At 34.5% G+C, this 19,878-nt stretch overlaps 1 protein-coding gene across 4 annotated transcripts in view; it reads left to right on the forward strand.

The window, feature by feature from the left end:
* SMCHD1 (structural maintenance of chromosomes flexible hinge domain containing 1) overlaps window positions 1–19,878 on the forward strand; it is a 127,455-nt gene that overhangs the window by 91,070 nt on the left and 16,507 nt on the right. For 2 of the 4 annotated variants that reach the window (XM_057698829.1, XM_057698828.1), the window contains 8 exons: window positions 3,624–3,750; window positions 3,920–4,039; window positions 5,001–5,086; window positions 6,082–6,204; window positions 7,767–7,957; window positions 9,632–9,741; window positions 10,120–10,190; window positions 17,851–18,022. In XM_057698829.1, the coding sequence (XP_057554812.1) occupies window positions 3,624–3,750; window positions 3,920–4,039; window positions 5,001–5,086; window positions 6,082–6,204; window positions 7,767–7,957; window positions 9,632–9,741; window positions 10,120–10,190; window positions 17,851–18,022 (1,000 nt within the window). Of the gene's footprint in view, window positions 1–3,623; window positions 3,751–3,919; window positions 4,040–5,000; window positions 5,087–6,081; window positions 6,205–6,411; window positions 6,556–7,766; window positions 7,958–9,631; window positions 9,742–10,119; window positions 10,191–11,051; window positions 11,227–17,850; window positions 18,023–19,878 lie in introns of those variants that run through there. The other 2 variants (XM_057698830.1, XR_009047968.1) reach the window with 2 other exon arrangements.

Below are 19,878 nucleotides of genomic sequence, written 5' to 3' on the forward strand. Positions count from 1 at the left end.
CACTGTATGGATGTCCTGTGTGAAAATCATTTATACAGGCATGAAGAAGGGTGTATTGTAAAATTTCGTTAATATAATAGAACTCTGCTTTCAAGAAATCTTTTCTTATTTAATACATCCTTGATTTCTTTACCAGCAAGTGTAAACCTACATCAATATATTGATCAAAACTTATTTGATCTCTCCTAAATGAAAATTTAGTTTGTTTCCAAAGTTTTATCAACAGTGCTCCCATCAGCTTTCTTCTATGTATATCTTTTGCATAAATCTGATTGTTTCCTTAAGAAATTGCTAGAAATAGAATTGGAGATAAGGTGTGTACATTTTTAGCCTTGTGGTAGTTATTGCCAGTTGTCTTTCAGTTTATATTCCCACCAGAAATATGTGCACAGTCTCATATTACCAATCCTGAATAGAATGGTGTTTAAAATGCAACCACGCTGGTGGTTAGTGGGGCTCCCGGGGGGGAGAAAAAAATTCAATCATGCTTCCTATCTTTAAAAAAATATTTTCTTTGTTACTAGGAAGGTTGAGCATTTTTCATGGTTTGACATTTGTAGGATTGTCCCTTAACTCTTTTTCTTTTGGGAGGTTCATCATTTTCTTCTTAATTTTATATTAAAGATGTTAATGCTTTTTTGTGTACAAGTAACTTTTTCCTAAGTTTGTCTTTTAGATTTTAGCTTTGTTAATATTAGGGCAGGAGGAAGGGTTATATTCACAGTGATAGCTCTTATATTCTTACGCCTTTAATTTTATAATTGGTCTGGATTTTATTTTTATCTTTTTTCAAATTTATTAACTAAAATTTGGGGTGTTGTTTATTGAATAATTCTTCCTGTACCAATGAAATGAAATTTCACCCTTTTTTTCTTTTTTTTGTCAGTGTTTATATCTAATCCAGTGCTAATATCACATTGTTTTAACAATATTAGGCTTACAATTGGGGAGCCTGCCAGCTTGCACCTGGCCTAAAATTTGACTTGTTGGTTGGTCTGGCAATGACCGACCATTACAAGATTTCCATTTTAATTAGCTTTCAACAGTTTTAAAATCCTGGAGTTTTCACAAAGAGATTTGCATTCCTGATTTATTTGGAGAATTCTAAAGACTTAGTAATACTGGGCCAAGATTCTCTTAAGGCAGCAGGATTTTCCTGTCAGCTGCATCCATGCTACTTCTTTTTATCTCTTGACATTGAGGGCAAGTATCAGTTGCTACTACTTATATTTACACTTGTTCTTTTATTTTTATTATAGTGGAGGGTAAAGTAAAATTTTCTTGTACCCTAACAAAAGTTGGGTAATGAAAACCACATGTCGAAAAACAAAGAAGGGCGGGGAAGACATGTTGAACATGCAAAGTCAGTTTGTGCTGGAAGAATGCACATAGCCCACTACCTATATCCTGGTTACCTCTGTCCTATTCCCTTGGCCCCACCACAGGCATTTGAAATTACTTACCCTGCTGTACACATTTCTGAGGTTATGACGGTGACTTAAGCTATTCCCCCACAGCTGCATATGGAATCTCAGCTTCATGTCATGCATATGAATTTCCACTAGAGGTTCCTAATATCACATTGAATAGGCAGGAATCTCTCAGGTCCTCCTTGGCTCCTGACCCATATATTAATTTAGTAGGTCTGGGGCAGGGCTGAGGAATATGATTTGTGAAGGTAATTCTTAGCATTAGGGACCTTTAGGAAACACTAGTATAAAACACAATCATTTGTAAATGTACCCTGTTTGCTTGAAAAGAATGTGTACTGATTTCTTTAAAGTTTTAATTGACATTTATAATTATTCAAGTTTGTTAATTGTGTTATTCAGATTCTTTATACTCTGCTTAATCTGGAAATTTCTGAAAGAGGTGTCTAAATTTTATTCTGCTATGTATTTGTCCATTTCTCATATTCCAAATTGCCATTTGTATATGGACCCAGTTTTGGACTCTTTAGTTCTCTTCGGTTCTGTTATTCCACGTATCTTGGTAAACTGTACATCATAGGTTACAAACTATAAAACTTTGAGATAGGAAAGGCCTTCTCAAATAAGACATAAAGGAAAAGATTTTATATTTAACTATATATAAATAGAAGATTAATATTAATATGATGGTATAACTATATTAGTACAGTATATTGAACATATTTTTAAAACATCTAAAAAAGTTCCTGCAAATCAATAAGAAAAAAGACAATCTAGTAGAAAAATGAATAAGCAAAGAATATAAGTAGGCAGTTAATGAAAGAGAGGGCATAAATTAATAAACAAGAAGCAGGATCTCAGTACTAATCAGGGAAATGCTAGTTAAAACAGTAATGACTGGTTGTTTTTAATACATATTTTTAGGGAAAAAAAATACTTGATTGTTAATAAGTGTTGGCCAAGCATCAGAGGAACTGGATATTCTTACACACTAATGGTGAGAGGATAAATTGATGTAGCCTTTTTGAAGGGAAATTTGACACTACCTGTTAAAATAAACTTTTAACACATCATTATATTTCTTTGTCTCTTCTAGAGAACATGCCAAGAAGTATTGGAAGATACTTTCTTTGCTGTATTATAAATAATAGCTAAAAAATTTTAAATGAAATGTTCATCACCCAGTGAAAGGATAGTATAGTGTATTATATCTATACTATGCATAAATGTAAAAAATTAGTATCTAAACATTCACTTGAATTGACTGACAGATTGAAATGAGTGCTGAAAGCTAATTGCTACAGTATAAAGTGTATGTTATTTTTTAAGTGCAGTTTTATTTTCATGTTTATGTTCATGTAAATACATTGAAAACAGCTTTCAGAAACTAAGTGGGATTGAGGATTGGTTTAATGATGGACATATAATTTTGTTATTTAGTGGATTGTTCTACAGTGTTCTATCAATTTAGATTTTTAAAAATTTTACTTCTCTGAATTTTATTATTGTGGTCTAAGAGAATAAAAAAAACCTAGTGTTTCCTTATAAGACTGAAAAAATTATTTAGGATATAAATATTTTATATTGCATTATTTACTAGTTATATGTTATGGTCTTAAAGTATGTCAGAAGTTTTGTGTGTGTGTGTGCATTAATGAAGAAAAATACATTAAAAAAATCTTTAGAGCTTTTCAGGACCTCTTGTTTGGTCACTTGGGACTGGTAGGTCTACTTCCATGGTAACAGCTGTAACTTAAACTCAGCATTGGGCTTTGTGCATTTCTTTGTGGTTATTTTTATAACTTTCACACCGTCAGCTGTTTCACACTGCTTCAACTTAAAGGTTGGAATCAATAAGCTACTTCTAGTCAAGATATGTAGCCATTGATATTTCTGGTCTGGAAAAATACTTTTTCTTGTAGTTTTCCATTGTATGTAATTTTTGCATAAGCTATTTATTGATAAGACAGTTTGACTTTTGAACCAGTACAAAAAGGTAAAGAGTTTTATGTCTTGGATGGTGCTGCTGATGTTTTAATGATATTTGATGAATCTCACAGGTCAGTCAATTTTGCCTTTTGCCTTTAAAATTTACTGCTTAGTTGGAAACAGAGCGCAAGATATGTAACATTTATACATTTACAAATACCTTTTTAAATCTTGTTCTTTCTTACTGCTTTTTTCTTTATACAGAGTCTAGTGCTGGCAGAAAATAGTCCTGGAAGGGATAGCACTGAGTATTTTATTGTGTTTGAACCTCGGCTATCAGCTTTATCAAGAACATTAGAATCATATATCCTACCATTTATGTTTTACAATGGTAAGTTTCTAGGAAAATACAGGATAAACTCTTAAGTTTGTGGTACTTTATATAACTTTGTTTTGCTTTCCATTAACATAGTGCTTGCTAGTTATCTAATCATGTTATGACATTTTGGAAACATCAAAATTTAAAAATTGAAGTAAATTATCTGAATGTTTTTTCTTAGATGTTAAGAAGCAGCAGCAAATGGCAGCACTTACAAAAGAAAAGGACCAGTTATCTAAGTCTATTATAATGTATAGAAGTTTATTTGATACCAGCAAACAGCTTCTTGATGAGATGAAGTGTAAGTCATTTTGTGTTCAGGGGTAATAAAAAATGATGCTTTGGGGAATGGTGAGGTAGAAGGTCGAGGCCATGAGGCACAAACATTGTCTACTTTCCTGGACTTAGAAGTAAACTGCAGGACACGGCGGAAAGATGGTAGTGATGGTTTATATTACTCATCATTCGATCTTCTTAGGATGAAGTATTCCTGCATTTTAAATAAGTGTATATCTTGTTTACCACAGAAATTTGAAATTTTTATCAGAAATCTGAATCTATAGAAATTTAAGGGTTTTGACATAACAGTAGTAAGGTTTACATCTAGTTCTAGCATTTGACAAAAGATATTGAATGACAATATCACTGAAAGAGTGATGTGTAATTTAAGTTTTAGTTTGAGCCATGGGACCATGTGTAGTTTAATTTAAAAATATCTGCAGCAGAGAAATATGTAGTTTATTTTTTAATAAATACATAGAATATTTGCTATAATTTTTAATAATGTTTGTATACTGTTTAAGAAAGGCATTTGCTGAGTTATACTCTGTCATCACTTTCCATTTGCTGGATTTTTTTCACAGGTCAAGGATATTTAGAGGATAATAGGAACTAAGTAGAATAATGTTAGCACTAAAAATTTTTTTTAAAGTTCTGTTTGTTTTTTAGAATAACCTTATGCAATTATGTATAAATCATGTATAGTCATGTGGATTAGAAGTAAATAGCTTGTCCGAGATTACTTGTGCTTTGCAGTAGAATGTCATAATACCTCCCTTAGTTACATTAATTTTGTTTTTTATTTTTGTGTATTAGATCTGAACTTTAATTTTAGATTTTTAGTTTAATTAAAAATTTCTGTAGTAGTCTTCACCTTTCATTTTAGCATCAGTCATTAAAAGGAAAAAAAAGGGATTGAAAACATTCTTCAAAGACTATTTTGTGGGCTATCACAAATTGATAGTTTTTGTTTTTAATTTTAGGCCAAGTTGAAGAAGCAAAATTAAAAGAGGCCCAGTTGCGAAATGAACTAAAAACACACAATATTGATATTCCTACAACACAACAGGTACAGTTTCCAAGTATATGTTGTAGGTTTTTTTTTAATTGTAGCCTATAATTTTTTTTTTACCATTCATATTTTATTAGGAATGTTTTGGACACTGTTGTTTTAGGGGCACTAAGCATATAGTACTTAATAGACATTAAAATGGGCTAACAATGATGCAGTGCTCTTTTCAAAGAAATTGCAGTTTGTGTTTCTAATCTAATAACACCAGTAAGTTTAATTAATAATACACCAACTTGAGAACTTGCATTGAAGAGGCCTAAGTGATAATCAGTATATGTGGTGGCAAAGAAAAGGAGAGAAAGTAACAAAAGACAATAGATTTTTTAAAGCTTACATTCTTTATGTGTATAACTCATAAATCCTATTATAGGTCATATATTTCTTAACTAAGAAAAGAAGAATCAGTGAGGTTGATGCTTCACGTTACTATAATCATATTCTATTTTTTTTAAGCTCTTTATTGGAGTATAATTGCTTTACACTGTTGTGCCAGTTTCTGCTGTACAACAAAGTGAATCAGCTGTGTTTATACATATATCTCCATATCCCCTCCCTCCCACAACTCCTTCCCACCCTCACTATCTCACCCCTCTAGGTCATCACCAATCATCGAGTTGATCTCCCTGTGTTATGCAGCAGCTTCCCACTAGCTATCTGTTTTACATTTGGTAGTGTATATATGTCAGTGCTACTCTCTCACTTCCTCCCAGCTTCCCCTTCGCGCCACGCCCCCGCCCCCCCACCTGGTGTCCTCAAGTCCGTTCTCTGCATCTGCATCTTTATTCTTGCCCTGCCACTGTGTTCACCAGTACCGTTAACTATAATCATATTTTTATAGGAAAGGAATGGCTGCTTAGTAACTCTTATGTTCTTGTGTAACTTTATGTTCTTGAATTGTCCAAATTGTTGATTTTTCTCTGCTATCTTCTCTGCCTGGTAGAAGAGTAATTGTAATTGGCCTTGCAGTTAATTTTTCTTTTTATACATTACAGATGCCACACATTGAAGCACTTTTGAAAAGAAAGATATCAGAACAGGAAGAACTAAAGAAAAAACCCAGAAGATCATGTACTCTTCCAAACTATACTAAAGGCAGTGGAGATGTTTTGGGAAAGGTTTGTGTTTAAGCCTTTCAAGAGGCAGTGCATTGTATTTTCTTGTTTTCTATCTGCTTTGGGAGATCCTGGATCACAGAACCATGACAGTATTGATGGTGGGGATCCCCGGCAGGACAGAGTGGGATTTCATCACACTACTGAGATGGTGTGTGGTTTAAAACCTGTGAATTGTTTATTTCTGAAATTTTCATTTAATATTTTCAGATTGTCAATGACTGTGGGTAACTGAAACTAGGGGAAGAGAAACCGCAGATAAGGGGGGACTACTGTACAAGAGTGGACATTTTGATGTTTTTAACAGTGACACAACATTCTCATTGCTAGGGCAAGTTTTTACTACCAGATCAGGTAAGAGTAAAGGGTAAATGTGACCATACTAGTGCAATAAATGAGGTTTTGAAATTGGCCACAAAATTTCAACCTTGTTGGACTTTGAGCAAGAAAATTTTGAGCAAGGTTGTGATTAAAATACAGTGGGGAAAGAAAGGGAGGAAGAGAGAAAGAAAGATACAGTGGGTTCTCTGTATCTATAAGTTCTGCATCCTCAGATTCAATCAACTGCAGTTGGAAAATATTCAGGGGGGAGAATTCCAGAAAGTTCCAAAAACTAAAACTTGAGTTTGTCATATGCTGGCAACTATTTACATAACATTTACATTGTATTAGGTATTATAAGTAATCTAGAAATGATTTAAAGTATACAAGATGTTATATGCAAATACTGTGACATTTTGTATAAAGGGTTTAAGTGTCCACAGATTTTAGTATCTGTGGGGGTTCCTGGAACCAGTCCCCTATGGATACTGATGGACGGCTATACAGTTGACCCTTAAACAACATGGGTTTGAACTGTGAGGGTCCACTTATACACAGTTTTGGGGTTTTTTTGTTTTTTGGGTTTTTTTTTTTAATGAAATACTGACTAAAGTACTGCTTAACGGTTGAATCCTAGGATGCGAAACTGTAGGTATGAGGGACCAACTGTGAAGTTACATGCAGATTTTCAACTGCTTGGAGGGTCAGTGGCCCTAACCTCCATGTTGTTCAAGGATCAACAGTATTTGTAAATAGGAGAGTGACTATTAATTCTAAGCTCTAAAGTGTTTATATAAGCAGAAGAATTGATTCTTATTTGTGATATTTAAATTTGTTTCCTGAAAAATCATCAGAGTAAAAGATCTACTTAGGGTATAGTATATAAGTATATTTAGGTTTAAGTGTATTTTGTGATTACTTTATCAATTGATACACCCCAATAGTAGCGATATTAAATGTGAAAGAAAAGTACATCACTTAGCTGATAATATTCCAAATATTTTTATTTGGTTATTTGCAAAATTTACTGTAATTTAATCTGTGAAACAGTATATTAAAATTTAATAGCAGAAGAGACTTTAATATATTTAAGCCACTAAGCTTTTACAGTTTGAGATTTTTTTGTTAATTCGTTTGTTTCAAAAAAAGTGTTTTTGCTATTTAGACTTGGGCTTTTAAAATATTTGATGTCAAATTTATATACATTTAAAAGTTTTTTACTTGGTTTTTAAAATGGGTTATAGATTGCACACCTGGCACAAATTGAAGATGATAGAGCCGCAATGGTTATTTCTTGGCATCTGGCAAGTGACATGGACTGTGTGGTCACCCTGACCACTAATGCTGCACGTCGTATCTATGATGAAACCCAAGGTCGTCAGCAGGTGTTGCCCCTTGATTCTATTTATAAGAAGACTCTTCCAGATTGGAAAAGGTTAGAGAAAAGTGAAAGTAATGATTTTTTTCCTGAAATTACCTACATTATTTTTGTCTTCATCACAAATATGATCTTCATTAAGCTCAGTATTGCTGTGTATTTGATCATATATGCTGACCAAGTTTAATTTGCCAATTAAATGTTATTTGTATATGTGACAGATACACATACGAGCACACAAACGCACAAACCCAAAGCAGATTTTTGGCTTTTGCAACAGGAAGGATGGTAAAATGTCATTATCATTAACAGAATATGGAACACCTTTATTTGGAGTAAGAGGGTATATACATGTCTTTTGTCCTATTTATGTCCTGTGAAAATAAGCAGCCATCATTTAGGTAGAGAAGGTCTCTACTGGAACTGCCATTAGCAAAGACCATCTACTTAGGATGTTACATCTTTGTTTTAATATAAATCTGGTTTCTTTGTTTTCCCATTTACTTTTCAAAGTATGTTTTTAGGAAATAACCATGCAAACCAATTAGGCATTTTTAATCTAAATTTTAAAATATTTTATATGGGCTCTAATTTTGGTTGTTCTTAAAAATCTCCCTTAAAAGACTAAATGAAATGGTGGTAACAAAAGAAAAAAAATTAAAATGTATAACAAAGTATTGACCAATAATTTTCTTAGATTCTTAAAGCTTTGCAAGGCCTACAGTTGGGTAGGTATGGGAACTTGAAGGAGAATGGAAACTAATATTAAGAGCTTACTGTATCATTAAACTAACATTTTATTTCATTTTGTAATCTAAAAATAGATTAAGGAAACAGCTGAAATTAGAACTCACATGTAAAATCTCCCACTCTGCTACCAGTCAGTATCCATTTTAAACAACATGGGAAATCCTGTCAAATCATAGTGACTGTATTGATAGGGTAATAATTTTTGTGAAAGTAATTTTCCCTCCAGGAGGTTCTCTCTCTCTCTCTCTTTTTTTTTTTTTTTTCATAATCTCTGAAGACCAAATTAAGAGTCCCTGATTTAGGGAAAGTATGAATCTGGTATTTAAGCTTGGTGCTTGCTCTAAAAACTAGTTCTCCTCTCTTCCTGGTATTGTGCCTGTTACTGGGATTGAGTTAACTAGCTCTTAAAGTCACCCCAACCTCTACTCCTACCTACAAAATTTGGGAAAAGCTACACTATGTGGAAGGGGAAAGCTCTGACACCCCAGTCAGCCTCCATCTCTTGAATCTCATTGTTATTCTTGGACTTAAGTTGCTCATAGTCTGTACACTGTGTCAGAGGACAGGCGGCCAGAGTACTGGGCTACTTCCCTCACATGTGCTCAGTCTTGGGCCTTGCCCCTTCCCTCATCCATTCTAGGGCCACTCTCTCCATGAGACAGTCATATCATTGGCACCCTTGTTTAGGGCCGGCTTGAGAGGCTGCTTCTCTCCTTTCCTTGTCAAACTAAACAAAGGTTAGTTTATACTGATTTTACAAACTAATTGATGATAGTAATACAGATAAAACTAAGATATTTTTATATGGTAAATATTGTTTTCATTTCTGAAGGCATAACAGTTAATCATTTAGGAGTATTACCTAAATGTATGCAGGGAGTTGATTAAATGATCACAAAGGTGATCAGTATATTCACATTTTTCATAATTTTTTTATTAAAAGCTACATGTTTTGTTTAAAAAAATTTTTTTTTAATTCAGACCTCTACCTCATTACCGAAATGGAAAGTTGTATTTTAAACCCATTGGAGATCCTGTCTTTGCCCGAGATTTGTTAACATTTCCAGATAACATAGAACATTGTGAAACAGGTAAAGGAAATTATGATGACTTTTTTTAATACAGATGTTACATTTGTGATCCAGATATATAAATTACTGATTATGGAAAATTATGTTCTTATTTAGTTTATAAGTGATAGTTTTATTAATATTTACTTCTCATTTTTCCTGTTATAGGAAAGTTTTGAATAAAATTCTTACGTTACCATTACTTCTAATAAAACTTTGTAATAAATGTTGACTTTTTAGAAATATCTCAATTTTTAAAAAATGTTTCATGTACACAATCATTATATTTCAACTTCTGAGTACACAACAGCATGCTTACCACCAGAAGTTTGTGGTAATATTTTAATATGACCAAAAAAGATGTCATAATTTTAACAGTTTGTTTACTGAATTTTTTAGTATTTGGTATGCTGTTAGGAGACACCATTATTTTGGATAATTTGGATGCTGCTAATCATTATAGAAAAGAGGTATGTATTTGAATTCTTTTTAAATTTGTAGCTCCAATTTTAATATGTAATTTAAAAATTTAATATATTAGAGGTCTGTAAAGAAATTTATTGTAGGATACATGTGCAAAAGACTAAGTAACCTTGTCAAAACCAATTTAAATCCTACAAATTGATAAGCAGCATAAAATTGGGTAACATATATGAATGAATTTGCCAAGATGCAAGTGAAAATGAGATGTTTTGGGGCTATGAAATTGTCTAAGACTCAAAATCAATGTGTATTATTGATGGTGGTATTGAAAAAGATACTCTCAGATAATATTGTTGGAAATGTAGTTTGACGTAGGCCTTGTTTATTAGTTGTTAGGGCTACTGTAACGAGGTACCACAGAAATGGGTAGCTTAAACAACAGAAATGTATTGTCTTACAGTTCTGCAGGCTTGAAATCCAAATTCAAGGTGTGAGAAGGGTCAGTTCTTTGCAGGGGTTATGAGGGAACGGTCTTTTTCATGCCTTTCTCCTTGGTTTGTAGATGATCATCTTCTTCCTGTGTCTATTCACATCCATGCATATCTGTGTCTAGATTTCCTGTTCATATAAGAATACTACTTTTTGGGTTAGACCCCACTGTTATGACCTCGTTTTAACTTGATTACCTCTCTAGAGACCCAGTCTTCAAATAAATCCTTCACATTTTTGAGGAACTGGGGGTTAGGACATCAACATAGGAAATTTTGAGGGACACATTTCAATCCATAATACCTTTGGAGAGCAGTTTGGCAATATAAATGTTTCTATTATCTATTGCTACATAACAAACACGCCAAAAGTTAGTGGCTTTAAACAGTAACAGCATATTAGTTCTCATTTCTCTGTAGGTTTCTCCAAGCAGTGTTGGCTAGTTGCACTGAGATGGTGAAAGCTCCAGAATGCCTCACTCACATAGCTGGCAGTTGATGCTGGTTGCCATCTGTGATTCAGCTGGAGTTGGCCAGAGGCTCAGCTGGTGCTGTCTGCTGGGGTCATTGTTCTCACCCCAACTCACGGGTGTGTGAGATAATGCCATTAAGCTTTTTAGAAACCATTTTCTCGCTAAGAAGATCTAGAAAACAGTGCCTTAAATCTTTCTGAGGTCTTAACTTAGGGACATCCTTTACTTGATTTTGACTCTGCGGCCACTTTTTACTGTCTGTGCACTGAATTTGATCTTAGCCCTGAGGCTCTCCATTTCTTTTTCAAGAACATTTTGTTTGCTGAACAGGCTGGGGAGGAAAAACTGTCCAACCCAGCAAGTTCTGGGTTGGAAATATTTCCTTGAAACTATTTTTGAAAATGAATTAGTTCCCACTTAGTTTTTCTCCTGCTGATACTGGCTACTGGCTAGGTACTTGGTGGGGGTTGTAGGCTGGCAGACTTAGATCTCTCCATGCAAGCCTCTCCTTGTGGCTGCTGGGGCTTTTTCAGATGGCATCTGGATGCTAAAAAGGGAAGTTAGAGCAGTGACAGCAGAAGTTGCAGGTCTCTTAAGTCCCAGCGTCAGGAAGTACATTTGGTTGGTCAGAATCTGGCCAACCCAGATCCACATGGAGGAATAGGGAGTTTGGAATAGACTCTTTCCTGTCCATGGGAGGGGCAAAGAAGTTGCCGCCATCTTTGTACCATCACAATGTATTAAAATAATTTATCTTACAAACATGCTCCCACAAATATATGAAGATATGTACAGGAATATTCATTAGAATGTTTAAGAATCTTTAATGGGAAACTTTGAAAGCAGTATAAAAGTCCATCAGTCAGGATTGCACAACTCCACTATAATAATTTATACAGTAGAGTAGTATGTAGCTATTAAAAAGACATAAAGCAGATATGTCCTAAAAAGGAAGACGTACAAAATATATTTTGTTGAAAAGTTGCAGAATGATAATTTATGAGATGGTGACCTTTTAAAAATAAGTTTATGTAATTTAAACAAGATGGGAGAATATATTGTATAGTGTTGTATATATTAAGAAATATTATCCCCTCTATATTACTTTTAAGTTTTACTTAATGAGAAAAGAAAGGCAATCTACTGTGAGGAAGGACCTTTCAGATGGCTATTGTAAAGATGGAATAAAATAATAAAATAAGAAATTGAATAAAATTTCAGTAAAGGAATGTTCTCTTCGAATCTGAAATCCAAAGGTCTTGAATTCTTTGATACAGAAGAAGTATTAAATTTAATAAATATGGTGTTAGGGACTTGAAAATAGCTGGTAATAAACGTGTGTAAACATTATAGGCTTGCAAATTATTATAGCTGAAAGTGAGTAAAAATGCAGTTACTTAAGAGAAAACAGAGGTCAGTTTAAAGTAGGATCCAGTACCAGTAAGTAGTGTTTTCTAAAGTCTTGGATACTTTAGAAATCATATACTCTCACTTTCTAGATGAGAAACTGTAAGTTCAAAACAAATAATGGTTCTGTATCAAGTTAGTACTAATTTATGGCAGAAATAGAATTAGAACAGTTTTTCTTTGGGCCCAGTTAAGAAGAAACAATGTGTGCCTCGAATTTAGGAGAGCTAAAATTAGTGAGATTATTGAAAATTACACAACTAATTGGGGAAAAGTATTTGGCATCTTCACGAATGTTTCCTTGTGAACCTAATAATGATTCTAATATACTATACCAGAAAATAGTTGTGGATTGGGGAGCTACTGTATTCTAGTTGTGATTAGCATGTTTATATATCCTGAATTAGAGGCTAGAAACCATATCCAGTAACTGTTAAGACAACATGGAATGTATTAGGAAAAGATGAGTAACTTACTAATGAGGATAGAATTAACAAGTTGGGTAATAACTGGAAGATTCTAGTTAATTCAGTCTGTTATTTGGATACTTAGTGTGTATGAGACAGTGATGTGCTGTTAAATGTTGAACAGTTGGCTCTAGAGAATGGGGTGGTGGGACCTTGATTTGTAACTTTTGCCAGTCCTCATTGTGTGAATACTCATATCATGGCTGACTTCCAGCTGCCTATGTGTGGTCATTGAATGAGGCAATCAGGAGACCCAGTTCTCAGGACCCAGTTAATGCTGGCTCCAGCATATCACTAGACACAGTGCCAGGCACTGAGGGTTATGCAAAGGTGGACTAGACAACTGGAATAGCCAAAGGAAATTCCAGCAGAGGTAAACTAAAAGGCCATTTCAAAAGGCTAGTTCTGGCTATATATCATTAAGATATATATCTTACTGTATGAACTGGCAAGAAAGTAAGAATTCTAAGTCAAGGTGGGAACCCAGAGAGATAAACAACAGTGAAGCCAGATTTTGCTTTGAGAACATTTGTCAAATTAATGGAACTTGAGGATCAATTTTCACTCCCTTGAAAGGCCCAGAGGGTAAGACATGCCAAAGTGGGAAATCTGATCAAAGGCCTCTTTCCCAATAAACTGGAACAACCCCCACCCCCACCCCCACCACCAAAGGGCTAACCCTTAGTATAGGGTGAACAAAAGAAATTAACTTACCCCTTCCATCTCAAACAAACGCTTCTAAAGACTAAGAAAATTGCCTTTCTTAAACTTTAGCACTCAGTGGAAAAGAAAAAGAACTATTTTCCTAGAGTATACATTAACAAATTGGTTGTCATATGTTTGCAACATGTATTCATAATACTTGAGTGGTCTGAAAAACTTCAAGGTAAACATTTGATTTCATATGGTGCTGGACTGATTGGTGTCCTTAGATATCTGATCAGAGCAAACACAGATTCTCTCTGAAAGAATTCACCTTTATCTTAAAACTGAAATAAGTTTCATATTGAACATAAGAGCAAATTTTAAAGTATATTTTAAATATATAAATATTTATAAAAATATTTATTAATACTTATGTAAATATTAAATGTTTATTAAAATATATATTAATATATTTTATATTTTAAGAAATGAAAGTGTTGAAAATAAGATAAGAGCAAGTAAACTTGAAAAAATCAATTAAAGCTTCTAAAATTAAAAAATAAATAAAAATTAAACACTGGGCAGACTTAACAACTTAATAGAGAATTTAGTGAATTGGAAGATAGGTCAGAAAAATTATCCAGACTGCAGCCCAGGGAGAAGGAATGTAAGAGAAAGAGGTTGAGTAGTCACTAAGGATAGAATGAGAAAATCTTTTTCAGAGTGCCAAGAAGAGGAGGGTGAAAAGATCATAGGTAATATCTGAAGAACTAATGGCTGAAAGCTTTTCAGAACTGATGAAAGACACCAATCCATAGCTTCAAAAAAAAAGTAACAGGGACTTCCCTGGCAATTCAGTGGTTAAAACTTTACTTTCCAATGCAGGTGGTACAGGTTCAATCCCTGGTCAGGGAGCTAAGATCCCACATGCCTCGCAGCCAAAAAAAACCCTCCAAATACCGAAAAACATAAAACAGAAGCAATATTGTGGCAAATTCAATAAAGACTTTAAAAATGGTCCGCATTAAAAAAAGAAAATTTTAAAAAGTAATAGCCTATGTGACAAAAGCAGGGACAGCTTTTGTTCCTCATAATTGGTATAGTACATATTGATTTCTTTGCTTCCAAAGTTTTAAATGAAGTCACTCCACATATTAAATATTGTTTTAAAGCTCTTCTAAAAAAAACGCTTTTATGACATCTCCTGGGTGACATTGTTAGGTTTCAGTAGTCTTTTTTTCTTTTTTGCATGTATGCATTTTTTTTCTTTAATAACTTTTATTGAGATACAATTGACATACAATAAACTGCATATAAAGTGTACAGTTTGATTTTTTTCTTATTAATAATGTATATACGGCAATCTCAGCCTCTCTTTGTTATTGTTTTTTCTTCGTAAATTCTTCATGCCATTTATACTTGCTTCAACCCCTTGTTGATTCCATCCCTTGCTAGTCCTTATAGAAGCTGTGAATAAGTATTGCCCAGGACTGTAGCAGTGTTGTTCTCACTGAATTTGTAAAAGGTGTCATGATCTTTTTTGTCCTAATATATGCCTAGTGAAGACTCAAGTTTTTTTGTTTTGTTTTTTTTTTTATAAATTTATTTATTTATTTATTGGCTGTGTTGGGTCTTTCTTGCTGCACACAGGCTTTCTCTAGTTGCAGCGAGTGGGTGTTACTCTTCATTGTGGTGCGTGGGCTCCTCACTGCAGTGGCCTCTCTTGTTGCAGAGCACAGGCTCTAGGCTCTCGGGCTTCAGTAGTTGCAGCACATGGGCTCAATAGTAGTGGCTCACAGGCTCTAGAGCACAGACTCAATAGTTGTGGCGCTCAATAGTTGTATGGCATGTGGGATCTTCCCAGAGCGGGGATCGAACCCATGTCCCCTGCATTGGCAGGTGGATTCTTAACCACTGCGCCACCTAGGAAGTCCCAAGACTCAGGGTTTTTTTAATGGTAAATTGCAGTAAAATATATATAACAAAACTTACCATCTAAACCATCTTTAAGTGTACAGTTCAGTAGTGTTAATTACATTCACATTGTTGTACAACCAATCTCCAGAACTCTCTTCTTTTTGTAAAACTGAAGCTGTGTACTCATTAAACAGCAACTTGTCATTTCCTCTTTCTTCTGTGCCATTTGAGAATTGAGAAACTGTCCTTTCTGCCAGAGGCCTGTAACTCATAGTGTCAGTGTGCTAACAAGAGATTAGACAAGAAATTTGAGTGTGTGTGTTATTTAAGATGGCCCTAAATCTGTAAAAACATTGCCTGAAATCTGATCATTTAATAATAATTTATATATTACATATAATTTAATAATAATATGACAGTACCACACGGGTTCAGTCTGTATTTTTAATGTTCACTTTTAGAAAACATACAATTCCAAACCAAAACTAAGAAAGTAAAGTGTGATAGTTTGTCTTACTAAAAGATTCATTTCACCAAAGAATTCACCACAGATTTTCTTCAAATAGACATGCTGTTGCATTTAAATTTTATAAAAAGTATCCAATTTGATGGGAAACATCTGTAAATTATCTTGGAATTATATTAAAAGAATATATACTAGTCATGATTTTCTATTACCTGTACTATTAGTTTTCGTTTTTAAAAATTAAATTTTATTTAATCTTTTATAATTCAGAAACTACTTAATCCACAGTATTAGATTGGATTAGGCGTTTTCATGTGTTGCTAAATTATAATATTCTTCTTTAGTCATTTTTTTAAGCCCTTTATTGGAATATAATTGCTTTACACTTTTGTACCAGCTTGTGAGGTACACCAAAGTGAATCAGCTGTATTTATACACATATCCCCATATCCCCTCCCTCCTGCGACTCCCTCCCACCCTTCCTGTCCTGGCCCTCTAAGGCATCACCCATCATCCAGTTGACCTCCCTTTGTTATACGGCAACTTCCCACTAGCTATCTATTTTACAGTTGGTAGTGTATGTATGTTTATGCTAGTCTCTCACTTAGTCCCAGCTTCCCCTTAGCCACCCGCCCCCCCAGCCTCGTGTCCCCCAGTCCATTCTCTGCATCTGCATCCTTATTCCTGCCCTGTCACTGGGTTCATCAGTACCACATTTTTTTTTTTAGATTCCGTATATATGAGTTAGCATACAGTATTTGTTTTTCTCTTTCTGGCTTACTTCACTCTAGTCATTTTTTAATGTATGCACTCTGTTTCATTATGTGGATGTGCCATGATTTATTTATGTTACTTCTTGAAATGTGCAAGTTTCATATTTTTCATTATTAAAACAATGTTTCAGTGCACATTGTTCACATCTGTGATGATTTTTTCAGAATATTCTTAGAAGTGGAATTGCTGGCTCATGCACAATATTAAGCTTTTTAACACTTGTCACATTTGCTTTGAGAAGGGCTGTCCCAGAGCAGATTAGTACAAGAAGATCCTTTCTCCAACATTCTGTGGCGCGTGCGTGTGTGTGTTTTAACATTTTTTGAGTAGTGCAGATACCTCATTTGAATCCCACTTGAAGTTATTTCATTTCCACTTCTGGTTACCAGTGAAGTTGAACATTTTATTTTTGTGTGTCTTCTGAACCTTTATTTGAAAGAATATTCTTGAAGACCATGAAATACTAAATCTTTTATTTTATTCTCTCTTCTCTGAAGAATTTAGTTCTTGACTAATGCTTTCCATGACTTAGATTTTACTACATAATTCTAGGTCCCCCAATTCTCAACTCACTAGCTCTTTTTCATCCTACAACTGAACTCATAGTATTGTCCTCTGAAGATTCATCCCTTTGCTTTTAAGTTTATTTTCTTCAGTCTAATATAATATTCTTTTTGCTATCCTTTGGTCTTCTGGAAAACTTGTCTAACAGAAGGAAACTGAGTTAGTGATACAGGCTGGGTACTGCTTTGGGTTTCAGAAGCACACGGGTCTCTGGCTTGTGCCTCTCTCTTCCTTCCTCTTATCAATCAGGTCATTAATTTCACTTTTTTCCATTTGTGTTGTCACTATTCTAGTTTAGGCTAACACTTAAGAGATAGTCTAATTCATTTCCCTGCCTCTGTTTTTTCCCCCAGTCATCTTACACATCACTAGCTAATTAATTTTGTGAAAATACTACCATGTTCATGTCATTTCTTATTTCAGAACCCTTAAGTGATTTCTCCTTTCCTAGAACAATTGAGTAAGTTTTATAGATTCACTAATTAATATCCATTTGCTTACAATAGGTTGTTAAAATTACACACTGTCCTACACTGCTGACCAGAGATGGAGATCGCATTCGAAGTAATGGAAAGTTTGGGGGCCTTCAGAATAAAGCTCCTCCAATGGATAAACTTCGGGGAATGGTATTTGGAGCTCCAATACCAAAACAGTGCCTGATCTTAGGGGAACAAATAGGTAGGTTAAATAAGTACTTAATAATTTCTTTTGACTTTAACCCTTTATTTGGACCTTGTTTATTGAGACTTTCTTAACATCAAAACATAACCAGTAACAGATATGAATAAGATGTTTTTGTCCAGTACTTCCAGCTTTCTTACACCAAATAGTTTTGAAATACGTATATAGGAAATAGGTTTTCCCTCATGTTTTCATTCTTATATTGAAATAAAAGATTTCCTTGTTGAGTAAACCAGTATTTCATCAAATCATAATACCTCATTTCATATCAAAGTTGGTAATTATCTAGATATATCTTCTTTAGTGTGTGACATGTGACCTCCCTCCCCCATTTTCCCTTCTGCAGGCTGTGTCCCCTTGTTTCTAGTTGGCCGATATAATTGTCTGTACCTCTGTGCTCTGAAGTGCTTATACTTTACAGGAGGGTCACCTGCCGGCCATCACCTAAGAGTCTGTTTGCTCTTAATTTTATATAGTTCTAATATGCTTGGATGTCTACTTTTCCAGCAAAAAGTAGTTTGCTGTTAGCTTAAAAAATATACAGTAAATTAGAGTATAAAATACATGTAACAAAGTTTATCCTCTTATTTTTACATGTACAGTTCACTAGTGTTAAGTACATTCACACTCTTGTGCAGCCAATCTTCAAAAATCTTTTTGTGTTGCAAAACTGAAACTCTGTACCCATTAAATAGCAGCTCTCCCCTCCCCCCCTCCTCCCCTGCCCCTGGAAACTACCCAGGTCTCTGTCTTTGTGAAATTGGCACCTCATGTATGTGGAATCAGAGTATTTGTCCTTTTGTGACTGGCTTATGTCACTTAGCATAATGTCCTCCAGGTGCATCAGTGTTAGTATGAATTTATGTAGTGTGTAGTCAGAATTTCTTTTTAAAACTGAATAATAGTCTATTGTATCAATATGTATACACCACATTTTGTTAATTTTTTAAGTATAATATACATAGAGAAAAGTGCACATTTCATAAATATACAAGTTTTTCACAAAATAAACACTGCTTCTGTATTAAGAAATAGACATTATAAGCCCCACAGAAGGCTACTCAGGCCTCTTCGAGTCACAGCCCCACCCCTTCTCCAAAGGATAACAACTTTCTTGACTTAAAAGAGCATGGATTAGTTTTTCCCATTTTTGTACTTTATGTAGATGGAATTACGCAATCCACGCTTTTTTGTGTATCTGTCTTTGTTCAATGTAGTAGTAGTTCATTTTAATTGCAGAATAGTATCCCATTGTGTAAATATACCACAATTTATTTGTTATTCTACTCTTGAAGAATTTGGGTAGTATCCGGTTTGGGGTTATTACTTTAGTCCCCAGCTATGTTTAAAATAGTAATTGAGGAAGATGGTAGGAAGAAGGCTGTTTTATATTCTTTTATGAGATAGTCAGGTGCAGCTGCAAGAGGCGACACAGGAGAGACTCAGGAAAACAAAGTTTATTATACTCACAGGTCCTAGGGACAGGAGGCATAGCCTGTCACACAGGGACACATGGAAGAACACCAGGGTGGTCAGGAGACAGAAAACAGGAGCAAGGAGAGTGCTTCAGCCTCAGCCTTTACTGATTGGGGTCTCTGTAGCAAAGGCACGACAGGGTCCACAGCTTCGGATTGACTAGCTTGAATAATTTCAGTGGTCTTTGCACTCTAGGTGTGGTTTCTAGCTAGTTGCCTGGTACCTGACTCTGAGATAATTAAGGCAGAGGAATGTTACTCCTTGGGCTACAGGGGCCAGATAGAGGAAGCTTGGCTCTAGATTAGTTAGTTTGTGTATCAAAGGCATGCTGGACCCTTAGCTATCTCTAAGAATTGGCTGGTCCCAGGAGAGGCAAA

The sequence above is a fragment of the Hippopotamus amphibius genome, chromosome 11 (assembly GCF_030028045.1).
Source record: "Hippopotamus amphibius kiboko isolate mHipAmp2 chromosome 11, mHipAmp2.hap2, whole genome shotgun sequence".
Classification (NCBI taxonomy): domain Eukaryota; kingdom Metazoa; phylum Chordata; class Mammalia; order Artiodactyla; family Hippopotamidae; genus Hippopotamus; species Hippopotamus amphibius.